Genomic DNA, 19,783 nt, shown 5'->3' with positions numbered 1-19,783 from the left:
CGCAATATTATTCACTTAACAATTGTTTACTATGAATTTTCACGTAAAAACACACGTTTAAACTTTCGTGGAAAATAAACAAGCGTAGTACTAAACTAGCTTTATCCCCCGATTTCCTGCACGTAATCCTTCCTAGTATAAGCTACGTTGCTTGTGTGGAAGCTAGGCATCTACGTCAGTTAGAAATTCTATTCCGTAGGGGTTAAATAGCCTTGGTTAGAAGTTGTTTTTATTTTGTTCCCTTTACACGTGTTTTCAGTATGCGATTACAGGATAGAGTTCATATTATAACACATTAAAAACTTTTGAGTGACCTTATGGTTAGTAATTTATCGTTTAGAGGTGGTTCTTACTTTTTGGTATTTATAGAATTGGGGACGAGAAAAGGAAAATATAAAAAAGCTTCTTTTTTGTGCACTGAAATCACGTTATCAATATAGTCTCAATAGGTACTATCAAAGACTATAAAACCAGGTACCTACTATGTTCTCAGTATCTATTTAGCAATATGTTGTATCTTCACTACGTTTACCTATGTATACGTTTACGTATACTCCATAAACAATGCAAAATTCCTAGGCTGAATGAAAAAAATGTCATGGCTAAACGCAGACTTAATAAAAATGTTGTTTGGTCATCGCTCTACCGACCCCGCTATCTAAATTGGACAAATTGATAAAGACCGGTTTGTTTTCCATTCACATGTTATAATACAATTATATTATTCAACCTGTTTGTCTGTTTTTTTATCGTGTTACGTATATTGTTTACTTGATAATTGATAATTAGTTTTTATCAACTGTAATATCGTTAGGTAGGTTAGCAGATAAGACATTGACCTCATTTACGAACGTTCCAATATTAACTTAAAGTTTCGGAAAGCTTCCTACATTTTCCCAATTATGTTGGGGTCGGCTTCCAGTCTAACCAGATGCAGCGGAGTACCCAACCCAATACCCCTAGGTAAGACTGGTAGTCAGACTTACTGGCTTGTGTCTGCCCGTGACGATTGCCAAAGATGTTCAAAAGTGTTGTTTTCATAATCAGCACGGGGTTTCGGAAACTTCCACAGGAAACATTTACATAGGATCACAAATAAACACTGCCGGAATTTAAACTGTTGCTAAAAATAATATACTTTGACCATCGTACGTTTTTTAAAATAAGAAATAACGTAGTTTCTTATAGTGATGTATAGCAGTACCACCTGTCATGTCGTCTTTTATCGATAAAGTCGATTATTTTGAACCAAAGCTTCCCAGTTTAGATAACTCGATAGTTATTTTGTTGACTTTGTAGTTTATTTTAAAGTAAAAATTCGTGTGTATATTTTTATTCCCGGTTCAATTGTATGTTAATAGATTAAGAGTTCATCAAATCATTTCATTATGGAATTGGCCAGGCCAGCTGTGTATTTTGCATAAGTACTTAGCCAACTACGTAACACAATACGTTGACTGAAAGAAACTGTTTAGTCTGAAATTACGTCCCACTCACCAACTTATTTTGGACAGTCTGACGTTCAATTTAACTTCAAAAGATAGCGATGACTGGCTAAAACAAATTAATTTCCGCAAATATGAAGAATTATGTAACCAATGTTTACAAACAAAGCTATAGAAAAGCCGTTTAGCAAAAAGTTCAAACGTTCAGTTTTCAAATGCGGCGGCCATTGTTGCTATAGTCAACAAAGCAATAAAGACTCGACGTTCCACGTGTTCCGCATTATATCTCGTTCCAAGGTTATTGCGAATAGCTAACAACCAAACCAGTTCCCTGGGACCACACTAGCATTCGAAATTTAAAAATGTGGTCCTTCTTAATGCTCAAGAACACCATCTCACTAACTTTTTTTAACAAAACAATAAAACCTACCTTAACAGCATACTTTTCGAAAAGCTTTCCCTAAATCTGATAAACATTAGGCTAAAACCACATCAAAATCTTTTCATCCAAACGTGAAATAATCGCGCACAAGACATACACACATGTCAAACTGAGAACCTCCTTTTCGAAAAACAGTGATCTACAATTTTTATTTGTTAAATAAACTTTTTATTAATTATCCAATTTGTATTATAGACTCCGTCACACTTAAATTGAATGTCGTAATGACATAAAAATAGTATAAGCTCGGTCTAAATAACTGATTTCAATAAAATGACTTAGTTTGAATGAATTTGATTCACAAATTGTTGATCAACAATGTTACACTGTTGAATTAAATGGCAGTGACTCATTGCCACTGTAATCATTAATTCCATTGACATCATACGTACTGGCAAGCGGAATAGTTTAACGCCTTTAGAATGGTAGAGATTATTTAGAAAAAAAAAAAATTTGTTCAAGCCTTGTATCAAAAATGTCGTTATTATTTCCATATATTTAAAATCAAAATAATCTTAATCACATCTTTCATGAGAAAACATGAAATTAACATAATAATTACGTAAACAAAACACTAAATCATACTTTAGTAGCCAAATTGTATTAGAATTTTCCTTAACTTAAAAATAGACGAAAACGTCTTCCACGTGGAGAGACTATCTATTTTAATTAATTTAGATACACACCGAAAAACACAACAAAGGAAAAAACATGTGTTTAGCTGAAAAAAATCAAAACCTTCATAAGACTTTAGGCTGTATGTGATTAAATATTTCGCGGTATGAAAAGTAGAGTGGTACCGAACTTTGCAGTTGACAGCTGTCAATTTTAAATGGAAAATTGCATTTTTTTATGACAGCACTGTCAACTGACCAAAAATAGTCAGACCATAAATGCTCAATTCAAATTGCGAATTCCTAGTATTTAAATTTGGAATTCTTGCACGGCTTTCAAATGTTTTTTTCTCTTTTATCGCTTCGTTCGTGTTATGTTACCTATGTTCATCTTTCAAGGCCTTGGTTCCCTCCATTTTAACCAGCTTGCGTCTTCACGGAGGTGATAAAGCATTTATATCTAGATACTAATATAATAAAGCTGAAGAATTTGTTTCATTACTCGGGTAATACCGCTTTCAGAAGTTAGTGTATTTATATTTTCAAAGCTCACAAGCTGTGAATGTGTTGATGCCTCAACACGTGTTATAGGATCAATAATTATGATGTCATCGACAAGTGTTTTGCTGTATGATATCTATGGTAATATTCAAGTGTTCATTTCATGCTGTATTGTTGAAAAACAGTACCTTTTGGTGTTTAAAAATATTGAGAAAGATAATCTTGAATTTATTTTTAATAATAAAATATTTCGGGTCTTAGTTTCTAAAATTTATGTGTTCAAAACATAAACGTTAGCACGTGCGTAACCTCGTGGATAATCGTTTGGGGATTTTTAAAGAACACCCACGAATTTCTGGACGAATGACGTAATTCTAAACCAGAGTCAATAACAAAGCTTATAAAAAGCTCATTGTTATAACAAAAGACAACATTTGTGGTCAAAGTCCAAATCCGTATGTCACAGATTAAAAATAAAGAAAAACAAAATGCCCTCTCGATTACGATATTATCAACATTAAATTCCGTGATAAATCTGTTTGTATTACATTACAATACCTGTACTTTATCCTATATTACATAATACCTACATAATATAAGTACGAGTGTTCTCGCAACGATCAAGGTCGTCATTACTCGTTTATTTTCGACTCGAGTCGCGAATCGTGATCGCCGAGTCTATGGCCGAGGCGCGTACAAAAACACCGATTTAGTATGGAGGCACGTGCTATGCTGCTGTTGGTCTATCGATTACGTATTCATTTAAATTGAGAATAAAAAGAATTAGCTGAGGTTATGGTTCGTGTTGAGATATTTTTCTGTGTTAGTGTTACAATTTGGACGTTGAAATTCTTATTCTGTTTAAAAGTATCTCATCTACCTAATTCTTTAAATAAAAAACCTTTCTAAAATCCTATTTATGTAGTCGTCATATTTCAGATGTTTTAGGAATCAACGCGCAGAAAGTACCTCTAATATCTTTTTAATACACGCACCGTTTCAGACAGTCAGAATCAACAATTGGACGATTTACTGACTGTTGAATAGATAGAATACCTAGAGTAGACGAGTCTATGTTTAGACATACGAAAACTAAAGACATAAAAAATACATAGAACGTTTAGCAGAGACATATCTGCACCTATCCATGTGTAACTAAGATATATAGGGCAGTAAATAGCACAGAATTTTCATTGCACATCTAAACCACAAATAAAACCGCTCATATTTGCCTATGTATTTACTCTGCTCGTTTACCTAAGTTATCAGTACATAAACATTGACATTGTGAGTGAACGCCGCCTTATATAACTCACGCTCAACAAAGGAGAATAAAGCTATTATTTGATAAGAATTTATTTTGCTTTGAAGCCTGAAGGCCGAGTGGAAATTGAATTTGTTCATCATTTTCAGATGGTTTTAGAATATTTAGTGTACTAAAATATCTCTGAATACCGACGACTGGAGTTTTTAAAGGCAACTTACTTGGTAAACCATTGCCCGAATAAGTAAGCTCGGGGCCCAAAGCAAGAAAAGCGCGGGACCCGGAGCAATAGTAGGCCAATATCCCTTTAACTCCTTAAAAGAAGTTGCGTAGGGACTCTAGACTCTGCTTGAAGGGCTCTTGTATATTGCCACTCGTCCTAATGATCTTCATTTTAAATTCTGATTTAAACAGAGACAACAGTCTAAGCTCCTAATTTAAACTCAGATTTCCCAGACAACAACAGGCCTACATCGGTACTTCTATTTGTATTAAGTGCATCTCTACAACAGTTGTTTGCAAATAGTCTGCTTCATGCAAAACAGTTATCATGATAGCCCCTTTATCTTATCTAGACAAACACTTGGAGATGTCTGAATTGAACTCAAATTGTGGCACAGGCACGGAGAAAGGAAATATGAGCGGATATGCCATAATGCAGGTAGATCAAGCACCTTCTTCTAGGGTAAATTCGTGGTCGATGGGCATGATTTAAACGATCAGTTACGAGGGAACTAACGAGGCGTTTAGGTTCTTTGAGACTTCTGTCAACGATTTTTGGTGTTACTAAAAATGATCGGGTGCAAAGAGGGCGTATAGCAGGAACAGTAACGTTCCCCGTACACCCGCATTTTGGCGCACCTCCGCTAGCCACTTTGTTCTCCATGGGAATAGCTAGTGCAAGTGGGCGGTATTGGGAATGTAATTGGTAACACCGCGTGGGTAGAAAGAATTTTTCTTCGGCAATATTTGGGGCATGAAGAGGTAACGGTATTAGTTGAAGTGTCTGTCGATTAACTTAAAAAATCGGTCAGTGATAATGTTAAAATGTTTTGGATTTCAATAGACTCTTCATAAGACGTGTAAATGTCGAAAATTAGGGTATCGTTAAATACACATCTGTTGCGAACATTATCCAAATTATTACGTTGAATAACAGTTTACTAAACTCTGAATAATAGTTTCATATCAATAAAAATGATCTAATGATCGTTTTCAGTTTCATTTCAATGGTAATCCATTCAATGACAATAAGCAATACTTACTTACTCAATCAAAACATATTCTTTCACTTCACTTGTAACAATAGATAGGGAAACAAATACTTGAACATTATGTACCTAGATACCAGTCACGTAGGTACAGTAGACTGCACATCAGTGGTAACTGTCATGCACCTTAACTCAATAGTGATAAGTACGATTTTCCTATAAAACTGTTACCACTGACCTGGAGTTGACTGTACCAGTACACGTGGATCATCTTCAATTATCTGTCGAGTGCTATTACCGTCGATTCTGACGTCTGTATAACAAACTTCATCTGTTGCAGCCGTAAGTGTGAAATGCCTTAATCAACGAGATGTCTTATGACTATTTCCGTTCATTAGAAGATGTATTTATAGCTTAACGTTTAGTGGTAACTGCGCATTTAGCAGGTAGACTAGGTATTCTATGCTATCCGCTAATCATTTGAAGTGGTGTAATATCCTGAATAGATGAATTTTGATGCTAAGTTTGACTCTGTGGTATGCGTCCGTTCTATGGTATGAATGTGGATGGATATAGAGGAAGGGAATGACCAAAGAAACCAGAAGAAAAGTGGATTAAGACTAGACGAAAGAGATGACAAAGGCACGGTGGGACTGGGTATAGTGGAAAGACGATATCTCTGGAATGAGTTGAATAATGTGAAAAAGATATGGAAGATATAGACAAGCTGCGCCGACGCAAAATCAAATTGATATAAAGCCAGGATGACGATGAGAATAATATTTTGGTATACCGTAATTCAAACCAACCATATTTAATCGTAAATTAAAAGCAACACAAGTCGGATTACTACATAGTTTAACGACTTTTTTACGATCCAAAGCTACCTCGAGATTGTTAGCTAAACAGAGTGCCCAGTATATCTCGGCTGTTTATTGGTGCGGTGTTCACACATAAATGCCAACAATACGTCAAAATGCAGTACTATTAGAATTAGTTCTGTACTTTTCCGCAGTTTGATTCCTTGCAGACTGCAAACTTTTTGTCGGCCGATAGTGTGATTGGACTCTGGATCTTATAAAGATGTATGGTAGTGTGCGCATTACAACGATCACGGATTAGCAGACTAAAAAGTTTGAAGTCCTTTGATCCTCTTTTTCGACTGATAGTTTAGTCTCTGTCATGTACATTGTCTATGGAGTTTCTTGCCGGCTCTTCTCCATGAGACCAACTTTTTGGAACCGTGCAACTAGTTCGAAGTTTCACTAGAGCCTGCAAAGGCCTATTTGAAATAAAAACATTTGACATTGACTTTGATGTCCTTTAAGTAGGATCGTTTTACCTACTATCGGCCGATAGTTGGCTGACAGTTTAATCTCCAGTCTGCCGCGCTCTCAAAGATAATGTCGGTCATTGTTAGCACAAATCATGTGCGTGACAGGTGATCTCCGTATTAACTATACAAATACACAGATTAAATATTATTTGCTAACATTCAGCCTTTATGCCTTTGCCGGGTATACTCTAAAGACAAACACGTGTTTCCTGTATAATGTTTTAGAAATATGTAGAACGTAGAACATAGGTACCAAGTCACGGAGTAGGGAAAGATAAGCGGAGATGCCAGTTGCCATAAGGCGCCTTTGCAATGATTATACCTATGGAACGTATGAACCAAAGAGTAAACCAATGAGGCATTCGGGTTCTTTGATACAGTCAACAATTTAATTAAAAAAATGGACGGGTTCCAATGGAGAAGTATAAGGTTGGAGAAGGTAAAGTTACTCGTCCCCGGAACACCCGCATTTTAACGCGCTACTTTCTTAGGAGATTTTCCGTTATGACACCTCCGCTCTTCATTTTGTTCTCCATGTACTTAGTAGGTACATATATAGTCTGCTTTACATATAGGTCTGTTTTTATTTTGCAATTGTAATTCTAGTTAGTCACGTTGGGCCTCTGAAGTGCAGTAGGTAATGGATGCACTAAATACGTGCTTAGGTTTTGTATTACACTTAATAGTATGCTATTTATCTGTACCTAGTTGATAATAATGAGCGTTAATACCGTCTCATTCATATTATGTTTCTATGGCGTCATTTGAAAGAATAGTTGCCTATAGTGATACATGTAACATTTTCTTTTCTTGAACACTACCTACGTTTATATCAATATACATGTTGAAATAATTTAGTACACTCCACATATGGCAATATTTTTATGATTAAAAATTAATGTAAGATATTGTGACTCTGTACACTGGTAACATTCTCTCGTATCTTATTTTTACTCTTATTGTTTGAAATAGTCCACAAATCTCTGTGAAAGTAGGCTTTTAGGAATCTAGTTTCAAACATTTATCATCGTAGCACAAAAACGACTGTTAAACACTTGTCTAAAACATGTCTGATTATGGCGTTGAAATAAGGTCCATTTTGCAGCCACACTTTTTTAGACAAGTATTCAACAGATGTTTAAGTTTTTGTAGTAAAATCCCAATCATCTTTGTCCTAAAATATTCCATCATTGATAAAGAATTATACAATTTGTTACCTTTCTTTGTAAAGCACGTGCTCAGACACATGATGTAGCACGTGTTTCCCAGTTTCCTGATCAACTTCAATAGCTATTTCCTGATCAGTATAGCAATTAGCAAGTTTATCAAGACTCTGTTTTCCGTTTATTTTTTACCGTTCCTGCTTTTAAAACTTCAATCTTTCCAAATTCATGCTTATTGTTACATTACAGTGATTAGCAGACATTATGAAATACAAAGAAATTTTCATTATAATTTTTTTCTCTGATTCCACTGTTTGCATTTTTATTCAATACAATATCAAAGTCAAGGGCACAGACTTTAAAAGAGGTTTACCTACCATAAAGTTATCTTCCCCTTGTCTAGTGAAGTCCCTATCGCATCGTCGATTATCGATATACGCCAATCAAGACTTAGTATTATGTTACAGCTTTTTTATCGTCCCACTGCTGGGCACAGGCCTCCTCTCACATGGATTTGGACAAGGATCTTGTTCAATGCGGGTTGGTGATTTCAGACTATAGTATAGTCCAGGTTTTCTCGAGATGTTTTCCTTAACCTTTTTAATAGCCATTGGTGTCCAAAATATTCTTATAAAAAACATACAAACTTAGAAAAGTTGCATTGTTACTTGCCTGACCTGGAATCGAACCCACTCCTTCATACTCGAGAGGTTGGTTCTTTACCCACTAGGCCACCACGACTTATATAGAACGATATTCTAAGGAATAATACTGTCTTGACTTATTTAAATATTGTATTAGCTTGTAACATTAGTCAGTAGGGCGGGGTTACAAATCGCAAGGTCTTAGCACTGGCATTGACAAGCTAGTTACTGCGTTTTAATGTCACTCACAGGGAAGTAGTAATTATAACTGCAGTAGGTATTAAGTTAAAGATAATACTAGTATATTCTATGTTTATTAGAAACTATTTTGTAGGTAATATTCTTGTAATGTTTGTACTACACGTCAAAAAGGAATTTGGAAAATGTTATTGCTGATGACAAACAGTGAATCGTCATTTTTTTGAAAGAAATAAAGAAGAGAAATAAAAATATTTATTGACACAACATAAGAAAATATATATATACACATAGAATCATAAAATACAAAAAGCAAGTTTGCACCAAATAGGTCCCGTTCAGCATTATGCCAGACAGAGCCTGACGCTGGTTTTCTACCGGACCTATTTGCTGATCTTCTAGAGACTAATATTATACAGCTGAAAAGTACTTATATTTGCCTCTTTCTAATCGCGTGAACCTAGTGCTGAATATAAGTTTTTAGAGTCATCATTATCATCATCATTCTCCTGCCCTTATTCCAATTTTATTTGGGGTTGGCTATCACGGATGGTTGTAGGATACTTTTGGGAACTATTCCCATGGGATGACGGCGAAACCACTGTTGTAGAAGCATAAGGCCGCCATTGTACTATTTGTGCAAGAAGTATTTTAAATAAATAAATAAATAATTTGGTCCTAAGTAACTATTATGTACTGCTTTAAATCTGATCATGAATTTACGACCACAGCAAACGGCGCTCTATTGAAGACACAATTGTTTGAACAACTGGACCGAAAGCACGGTTTGAACTCGTCTTCAAATCCTACGGCATCACAAAGCACTCAAATATAATTTTGGTTTAGCAAAGTAATTACAGATTATTTCTATACAAACTGAGTTCGTTAGTTTTGACTCAGTGGAGCAAATATTGACACTGCATGCAAATTAACTGGCGCCTTCAGTATTTGCTAGAATTTGATACTTAACCTTGGAACTGGGTTGGAATTTGTTATTTTATGTAAAGCTGTGTTAGTGAAAAGCCTTTGAAGAGGTATATATGTACATAAATGTTTATTATATACTTGTTCATAATTCCATCATTATTTCATGTTCTATGTGTTGTTCTAGGTGTGATAAAATACTTAATCTAATCTATATCTACGCAAATATCATAGAGCTCAAAAACTACTACTCCGATATAAGAAAAAAATAAGATTTTGATAGCCGAAGTAGTTCCTAAGGGATGCGAGTGAGACTGCTGGCAGAAGCAAGGATACAATGACGTCATTTATTCCATCTCATTTCATGAAGGCATTAAAACTCGCAAACACACACTTTTATGATTGATGCCTGACAAAGAACTCACCACCTTTTCATTAAGTAAATAAACAATTTCACCAGCTCATACATAAATAATCCTATCTAACAACAAGCGGGAACCAGCAATATAGTTTACACACATTATTCCCGCGCATAATTGCAATCAATCAAAATGGCGGCCAACGTTCTTGAATGCAAATCTAATGCGTGATTTGACACGTGACTACCGATAGTAAGAGTGCAACACGTTTTACGGTTATTTACATAAAGTCGAGTTACTGCATTTAACGTAAACGCATTTGTGCAGCTTTGTCGCAAACGTTACGTAATTTTCACGTAATGGCTGATTTTGTTACGAAGGTCGGAGACGTGAAAACTTTTTGGTGCTTGTTTGAAAAGCTACAAAGATAAAACATGAAACCTTTTTGGAGGAAGAAATAAAAAGGAATAGCTTGCTTGATGGCGTTGGAATTACGTATAATGGAAATTGTATACCTATTTTATCATGCCGGTTATGGTGTTTTTATCCATGAAAGTATTCCGACAAAGACTGACAAATAAAGATTCCTTTTGCTGTGTTTCACAGTTTGTATTTCAGCCATAACTTCCATAGATACTCAATACTCAAGTTTACAAGTTTGAAGTGCTTATAACCTATACAAACGAGTGCTGTATACAGTTACAGGTTATAAACAAATAACAACAGTGTTAGTGTTGTTATCTTTGAAAATTTTCCGCATGTCCCTCATTGTGGCAGGTCTCGATATCAAGTGTAACGCAAACGGATAAGATTCACTGACCAAAATATAGCCTATGTTACTCGAGGATAGTGTATCTTGTGTATCTTCCCAACAGTGAAAGGGTTTGTAAAATCAGTTCAGTGATTTCGGACCCTTCAAGGTACAAACAAACAAAATGTTTTCTGTTTATTATTGTAGTTTAGATAGATCAATAGATACATCGACTTTCAGTTGGGTAGAGGTGACATCTGTTTACTTATTTAAGGAGGAAAGTCTAAACCTAATTATTGATAAGGCTGTTTGACGTAGTTTAACGCTATCGAGATAAATATTGATTCAGTGTGTTAACTTGTAGTTCATTAATTAAGTTATATCCTTTATTGTTTTGTACCAATTGGACTCTAAAAACTGTACATATTTTCAATCATCAGCAACCGCTTATTATGAAATTTTCTTACAAAGAAATATTTAAGAGGGCTATCACAAATTTTCGCGAATTTAAACGTTTTATACGAGTTTTGATGCTTTGGATATAGTCACAATAAAAAAACAAAAATAAGATTCAGAAAGTTTGATCATTTATCTTGAAAGTGTATTAAATAAATATTTTAATTTGTCCACGTACATCAGTAAAATCTTTGTCTCTGCAAAGGATGTTTCATAAAATGTTGCTTTTGGGTATCTTTTGATGCTTCGGTACTCCGAGGATATAGCAATTTAACCATTTATAAAAATGTTCAAGATACAACTATATCTTGTACTTGGAAGTGCTTAAATCAATTTATTACAATTCATACAGTATTACACCAAAAATAATTCTATAAAACTGAGAGTTACTGACAATTTTCCGTACGAAACTATATTTTTTATCTATGAAAGTATAATCCAAATTCAAATAAAAAACATTTAATAATTAAGGTGGTATTGTTATAAAGCTTGAAAAAAAAAATTGGTCTATTTAAAAGTAAAACAATATTTTAAAATAATTTTTGTTTGCAATGCAAAAATCAATATAAATCTTGTGACGCGCGGTGTTCAACTTTAGTCAGCGCCAGGCGCTTACCGAGGAGGGACGTATCGCTCGCTGTTGCGCCGCGTAAACTCGCCGGAGTTCGAAAAATATAGCGCAACCTACGCATCTAACACGTTTTGATACTAGTGAGTTTTATTTTATTTATTAGTTATAATGATCTGATTGAAATGTAATATACGTAAGTATTAGGCCATGATATTCTAATTCGAAAATGTTATAGATTGGGTTCTCTTTTTTTGATGTTGGTTATATAGAAATATGTACGTAAATGTCATCGTCGTTAGTTTCGCTGTTGCATAATAATGTAATTGGACTTCTTTGATTCTTGCAGGATAATGAAAGCATATTTAATTCAGACTATCAGTCTCAATTGAATACCAGTACAAATAATATGGTAAGTATTTTTTGTCACCCGCAAAAGGTATACGTGACATATTTGTTTTAATAAACTATCTACATTCCTAGTTTTCATTGTTGCAGGAAAATGAAGATACAATACATGGATGGAAGACGAATTATAGATTTTAGTTTTTTTATAAATCAATTACTTATAATTGATAAACATGGTGAAAAGTTTGGTTGTCGATTAAATAATTTAAAAATTGTAAACGATTACTTGTTTATTGTAACTCAATCGAGCTATTCTAGGTTATAAAATTCATCGGTACAAATAATATTTCATAAACTATAAAAACAATAAATTATTTCGGAAAAAAGTGGCAAAGCCTCAAGTTTGTTCGTGCCGCGTGGCGGTCCGCAGGTGTGCGTTGCGTATTTCACTAGACGCACACATGCGCAAGTGCTGCCGGCTATCGTCTAATTTACCTACAACTGAGCAATTCGATTTTGTAATAGCGCTCTTAAAAAATCGAACAGAAGAAATTGGAGGCATTCGGGCATGCGTAAACGAAGGTTGTTTGAATAGTTTATAACATCGACGCCAAGTAAACTGTTTATAATTATTTCAATACTAGCTTCTCCCTGCGGTTTCACTCGCGTTCCGTGAGACCTACTGCTCGTACCGGGATAGGTAAATATAAATATAGCATAATATGTTACTCGGGAAGAGAGTAATGTTTCAAGAATAAAAAAAAATCGGAGCTAACAAACAAAATAAATTTCCTTTTTGTTAAATTATTATAAAGTACGCCTCCGGGCATAACTTGGATGAATACTCGGAAAATCTCACTCTGCTGTAATTTAAAATACGTTTACAAATAAACCATTCTGATTTCTGATTAATTATAATGAAACCAGCTACAAAATCAATTTCACTTTTTCTTGTAAATTGACATTTGCAATCTGACACAGTCTTTATGAAATATCAAGTAAACAATTGCTTAGTTATAATTAATTGCAAGAAAACAATGAACACGAGACTTCCATTGTTATTGTATTACTTCTATATTAAAAAAACATTGTTTTTAATTATGGTTTGTTATGTTTCAAAGGTTTGTTTTCTTTCTGATGTTTTTAATTCATGTCTTAGTATTTGTATTTGCAAAGATATAAAATAACTCATATTTTATTCATAAAGTTTTCTTGAAGAGTTCTCGAGGAAACCTGGACTTTAAAGTCTGAAATCACCAACCCGCTTGGAGCAAGCGTGGTGATTAACGCTCAATCCTTCTCAGTGTGAGAGGAGGCCTGTGTCCAGCAGTGAGACGATATAAAGGCTGTGTAACACAGAAAGTTTTAACAATTTCTTGCTGAAATGATTGGCACACGTTATTGTAATAGCTACATACGATAGGCTGAATGCAATTTGTCATATACCTATTAAATATGAGAAAAAATGCAATGCGGAATAATTTTGTGCACAATTAAAAAAGGGATACCATTATATTTTTTCCAAAAAATCATTAAACCAATAGGAATCAACTGAAAGAAATACTAGACATTAGATAAATTCAAAATACCTATTAACTATTTTTTTTAAACTTTGTCTCACTACGTGATTGCTTTATTACTCACTAAAGAGGTTAATATCAACTTATTTAATACAATATTTTATAATATAAATTGCATCCAAAAATTGCTCCTCGTCGCTGTCACTGGGTAATGTACCCAAAAGGCTGGCAGCATTGCCACGTTGGATGGCAATTACTAACAAGTTTTTGCAATTGCCCGTAAGTATAGTAACTAATAGAACTAAATGCAACAATGCAATTTTAAAATGACAATATTTACCCACCGTTGACCAACCATTCAATTTTATAACGTCATCACCTTTTCTTTCACTATTGTTGTATTTTTTTAATACAAAGTTTATATTACACGCCCATTGTATTCCGAACGTTAAGTATTTTCCTCATACTTGTTATCTGGTAATTGAAAACGGGTCGACTCACGCGCATTTTATCTGTAGTTATGTGTTTTATTGTTTATTATTTAATTAAATGGCCGCAATGACCGGTGTCTGGCGTATGACCTAATGATACAGCTATCTCTGATGTCGGATAACAGAGAAAATTTATAAAACGCGGTTTTTGTTACTGTAGTGTTGTTTCTGTTGGTTGAAGAGAGTTTCTTCTTCCCAGCAAAAACACATAGGAAGTGGTGAAGGGTGGGCGTTTTGGGGGCTGTCTTATGTAAATTCCTGACGTTCAAAAAGTGCTGCCTTGCAGCCAAGTTTGAATAAATGCTTTTTTATTTTGAAAACTGACAAACATTGTGATCCTTAGTACTTATGTACATATTCGAAATATGTAGATTAGGACTTATCTAGTCGAACTGGATAACTGAGCTCATCATTTTTTGGTACGGTTGTCAGCGCCTTTATTATTTTGCACTGAATACAATATTCCTTACTCTTTTGACTAACATAAGCGATTTTAAAGACCTATGAAATGCAAATCATTTAATTTTACTTGCACTAAATGTCGGTAGCATGGTTTTGATGAAACTTGCTTGAATACGAGAATAACATACACGTTTGGGAAGTCGTTGTCTCAGGACGCGGGTGAAACCGCGGAATAGGTACACTTGTTTGAAATATCAACAAGGACTTCATGTAATATACCTAACTGACTTCTGCCAGCGGTTTCACCCGCATCCCGTGGGAACCTCTGCACGAACCCGGATAAAAAGAGTTATGCCCGATTCGTCATTTTAGTGATTTGGCATCCATAAAAAACGTGTCCCAGTTGGTCATTCAATAAAATATTTTATTTTGCTTAGTCCCAATTGGTCATCCGTACTTTATTTTGTAAAAAGTACTGTCAACAAGATAAGCTTTACAATATTGTAATATGTTTTTTTTTTATTTATTTTGGTTATGTTTTTTTCGGACATGGCAAGACGCTATTAATAAAATCGCGATTTCAACGGCGTCACACACCGCACGGCCAAAACCAAAATACCAGGATCGCATAAATCAGATGAGTAATATACCAATCAACGAGTGTCCATGGAACTGCCCAGTGTACTAGGACCGCATAACTTACAGGAGTATAGCAGTCAAGAGTGTCAGGATTTTACGTTTTTTTCCTTATTGTAGATAAACATACCAATTTACACCATCATTCATCATTTTTATGTATACAATCTCTTTTCTAGTTATGGGCCCCTGGTACTTTTATTACCGGCACAAAAAGTATCGAGTCACATTTTCGGGTTTATAAAATGCCCATGTTGTCTGCATACCTGTGTTTTAATGTAAATTTTATTATATTTATATGAGAGCTATACCTTTACCTACATCGAAGTTTTTCATTTAAAATTTCTTCTAACACTTTTATTTCTGACGGTACTCTGATACGTGAAATTTTATGCGGGTGACGAATCGGAACTCAAAATTTAAATATTAAATTATTTATTTTGCTCGAATGACCAATTGGGATTTGATGTATGGAAAAAATAGTTGGTGACCAATCGGTACTAATGACAAATTGGGAATAACTCGATAAAAAGTAGCCTTCCTCGACAAATGGGCTATCTAACAACGAAAGAATTGTTCAAATCGGACCAGTACTTCCTGAGATTAGCGCGTTCAAACAAACAAACAAACTCTTCAGCTTTATAATATTAGTATAGATATAATACTTACAAAATATATATTATAATCGTCACATATCGATGAATGAATTAGCATTCAGCTGTGAATATGGTCGATGGTATCTATCACAAAGCTATGCCTTTGTTGGGTGCTTCGACTGTCTGACATTGGCAGCGCCGGTCAACGCACTCCTTTGAACGTCCCAGACGAATTTGGGAATTCCCAGACGGGGAAAGGGGCGTTTTACTGGAAATTTGGTTTTAAAAACTGGTTTAGCTTAGTTTATGCATGTATGAGGTGAGATGCTCATTTTTAACTGCCACAAAGTTTTTATAATTTACTAGCTTTTGCCCGCAACTTCGTTCGCGTGGAATAGTGACTACCAGCAGATTTTTGATTTGACCAATAGATGGCGCTATATGTCCGGAATAATTTTATTTTTATTTTTTTTTGTAATAAAAACTATCCTATGTCCTTTCTCAAGTTTCAAACTATGTCTGTACCAAATTTCACACAAATCGGTTCAGTAGTTTAGGCGTGAAGAAAAGACAGACAGACAGACAGAGCTACTTTCGCATTTATAATATTAGTTTGGATATTTTAAAGTAAACCAGTTAAAAAAAATACTTTGTTGAACACTCAAATCTGCGGATTTACTTGTCTGATGAGCAATAATATAGGCTACTTTTGCGGGTGTGCGATGTACGCAGTTAATTCGGTACTTGAGAGAGACAATTATTGTATCGAAATAGATATTGCAATTATGAATTACCTACATCTAATATTTTTAAGAAGATAAACGTACTTAATAGATCGATAAATAGTATGTAAAATTAGATAGTGATTCAACAAAATTCAATTAGTTTCTTAATAATACTTAAGTTAAGGCATCAAAGATAATGAGGACCTGTGTAATTGTTTGTAATAAAATGGAGCCGCTCCTTAAACAATTCGGTACGTTTAGCGTTATTGCAAAAGTTATTAATTGTCGCACGATGTAATTTATTGCGACTGGCTAAATTTAATTTGAAACGTCTACAATGTTATTAATCTATATTATTTAAGTAAACATTAATACATTTAATAACTATCGTCGAGAGTTGTGAGTTTCTGAAATATTTTTTTTATTTATTTAAAGTAAATTCTTCAAAGCTTTGAAAGAAGCTTATTAATGTTTTTATGCAAAGCTCTAGGATAATTTTGTATACTCAGTAAACACGTTATATTATTTTATTTTTACTTATTCAATTTCTCCTACATCTTGCTTTCTTTTGACAAGGACGGCAAAGTAATAAGATTATGTTAATAAAAAAGCGTCTTTCTAGACTTTTATTTTACTGCAAATGGTTTAAATTTATTCAGTGCTTTTGAGTTTACTTATCACACTAAGCATTATGTTTGAACATAAAAAGATTATAAAATTATTTAAAAAATGCAGACCATTTAAGAGACTAGAGTAGAGAGTAGAATGGCATATAATACGACATATACAAGCGTTACACAGTTTGCTGTCACGTCTTTATTCATTTATTTATTTTACAATACCTGTCAAGTGTCATCCTGTATGGTCCAGAGTGTTGGGCATTGAAAAATAAGGATGAGAAAAGAATGCATGTAGCAGAGATGAGAATGTTGAGATGGATGTGTGTAGCAACCCTAAGTTTCCTCAAGACGTTTTCCCTCACCTTTTTACTACGTATACTAATAAATACATTTTCTTTTGTCCTCCAGTGGTATACTGCGATTACAACGGGTCAGGGCGCGCCATACAATGGATAGAAGACTACATGGCAAGAGATGTATTGCCCACGCACGCCACGAGGTGCACCGGCCTAACTTATACTTCAGGACAGAGCGAGTTATACAGGTAAATATAACAATAACGTCAGTTATATTTCAGTAGGAATCTACAAATATTTTCTCTCCGTCGGTTAAAAGACAAAGTTTGTCCTGGAGCCCTTTTTATTCTTTGCCCTGGTATCTCTTTCGAGAGATCCCGTAGCCCAGACTTAATTACTAAAATCCACTCGTTCTTCTTTTTCAAGGCCGGTTGCAGTTGTTGTGTTGGTTTCGAAAACTGCAGAGCCCTGTCTGGAGTTCTCTCTCTCTGGAACTCAATACAATCTATGTCTTGTTCAACTTCGAACACGACTTTCTTCCAAGCATAACATTTTCGTCAGTACCTGCGACTGTGCCATGACGTTTGTCTTGCACTGAAAAAAATACTAGATTTAACTTAAATTCATTTATTATTTAAAGAGAAGTTTTATAAGTAATATCTATCCTAACGACTGGCTGTTTACAAGTCTGCTCAGTAAAGCGTGACACGCCGCAAATCACAACTTTAGTGCAACTCGACAGGTGTCAGTCAGTGTCCCACTCCATTGTCAAGTCATTCACAACAACCTGTGTACAAGTAGGATTCAATACGCCGACTTATGTACGAGTTACTTATATCATCATCCTCCGAGCCTTTTTTCCGACTAGGTTGGGGTCGGCTTCCAGTCTAACCGGATTCAGCTGAGTACCAGTGCTTTACAAGAAGCGACTGCCTATCTGACCTCCTCAACCCAGTTACCAGTAACTTATATAATCCTACTAGTCCTAATTATATTATAAATGTAAAAGTTTGAGAGAATCCTACTAAAAATCTAAATTGTATTTTTTTTTAAACAAACTTATTCTTTTAAATTTTTTTCATTTATTATCTATACATTGCTGCCATCTAATAGGAAGGTCATTTATGCCCTGACGATAGAACTCTGAGGATCTAGACTGCACAAACTGTGTGAAAGCACTGCCTTCTGGGAAGAAAACTTCTTGTCACGCTGGTAATTGTCTAATCACGAAAAAAAGTTTTTGAATCAGGAGATTCTTAAAGCGAACATAAAAAAAATATTGCAGATGTTAATTTTCTAACACTTATCAAAAAAATATAAGGACAGTTTTCACTTCCAAGTAGTATGGAACCCTACACCACAGGTCATACTTCCCAAGAAACTTGTCAGCTCATATCCCACCATTTTCTCTACCACAAAAGAGTTTCCTAAACAAAGTTTCGTATTTCGCAGGACAGAATCGAAGTCAATAATAAGAAGCTTGGTGGGGGCTTGTCCTGAAGATGTGGCAGTGGTGGGGGCCACGCTGGTGCGGTTCCTCAGGGCACTGCGACCAGAGAAGGTGGTTCTCTTCGTGTCCTCCAGAGAGACCGAGAGACAAATCTCGCCGTGGAGAGAATATGACACTGAAGTAAGTACATGTGCTATTCTCATTACCATTTTAGAAGTTAGTGTGGATGAAGCATGCTTCGAATAAAACGAAAATATATTTTAAAAAAATACTGCAAAAATTTATTGTGAAACGAAAGTTGAATTAAAACGCGTTAAAACAATAGCCGTCTACAAAGCTGTCAAAGTTAGAACACAGAATAAAATAAAATAATTGATGGCTGAAGCTGACGTTATTTGCAAAGCTTAAAAAAAACATAACACTTCATTTTTTGTTATTTCATTTGACTGAGATACACTTCTATTGGTCTATCTATATGCTAGCCAAACTGAGTTGGCAGAGATATTATTTCGCCGCATAATTTTGTTGTGTCAAATTTTGCTGTCTTTTGCGGTGTTCAAAAGTATCTACGCAGAGGCTGTGGGTCAATAATTTGCAATTCTGCAATTGCGCACAACGGCCAACCTAATACCTATCCAACCTAAACCTAATACCTACCCAACGGTAAACCTATTGTTACCTACTTCTAATTACTATCATATACTTACTTATACATTATTTTTTTTTTGTGATTCAATTTACTTGACATTTTTATAATTACTTTTTTTCTTTCTTTTTAAAGCATAACTAAATATTTCTACACCAGCAATGGTAGTGTATGTGA

General features: G+C 34.7%; 1 protein-coding gene across 3 annotated transcripts in view; it reads left to right on the top strand.

Moving 5' to 3' along the window:
* The window catches only part of LOC110374163 (uncharacterized), a 102,312-nt gene that overhangs the window by 27,889 nt on the left and 54,640 nt on the right, over window positions 1-19,783 (top strand). For all 3 annotated transcript variants that reach the window (XM_021331755.3, XM_021331754.3, XM_021331753.3), the window contains exons 2-3: window positions 17,623-17,758; window positions 18,963-19,140. In XM_021331755.3, coding sequence (XP_021187430.3) covers window positions 17,623-17,758; window positions 18,963-19,140 — 314 coding nt within the window. The remainder of the gene's footprint in view (window positions 1-17,622; window positions 17,759-18,962; window positions 19,141-19,783) is intronic.

This window comes from Helicoverpa armigera, chromosome 19 (assembly GCF_030705265.1).
Source record: "Helicoverpa armigera isolate CAAS_96S chromosome 19, ASM3070526v1, whole genome shotgun sequence".
Lineage (NCBI taxonomy): Eukaryota > Metazoa > Arthropoda > Insecta > Lepidoptera > Noctuidae > Helicoverpa > Helicoverpa armigera.
Note: the sequence above shows the minus strand (reverse complement) of the source record. Positions and strands in the feature narration are given on the sequence as shown.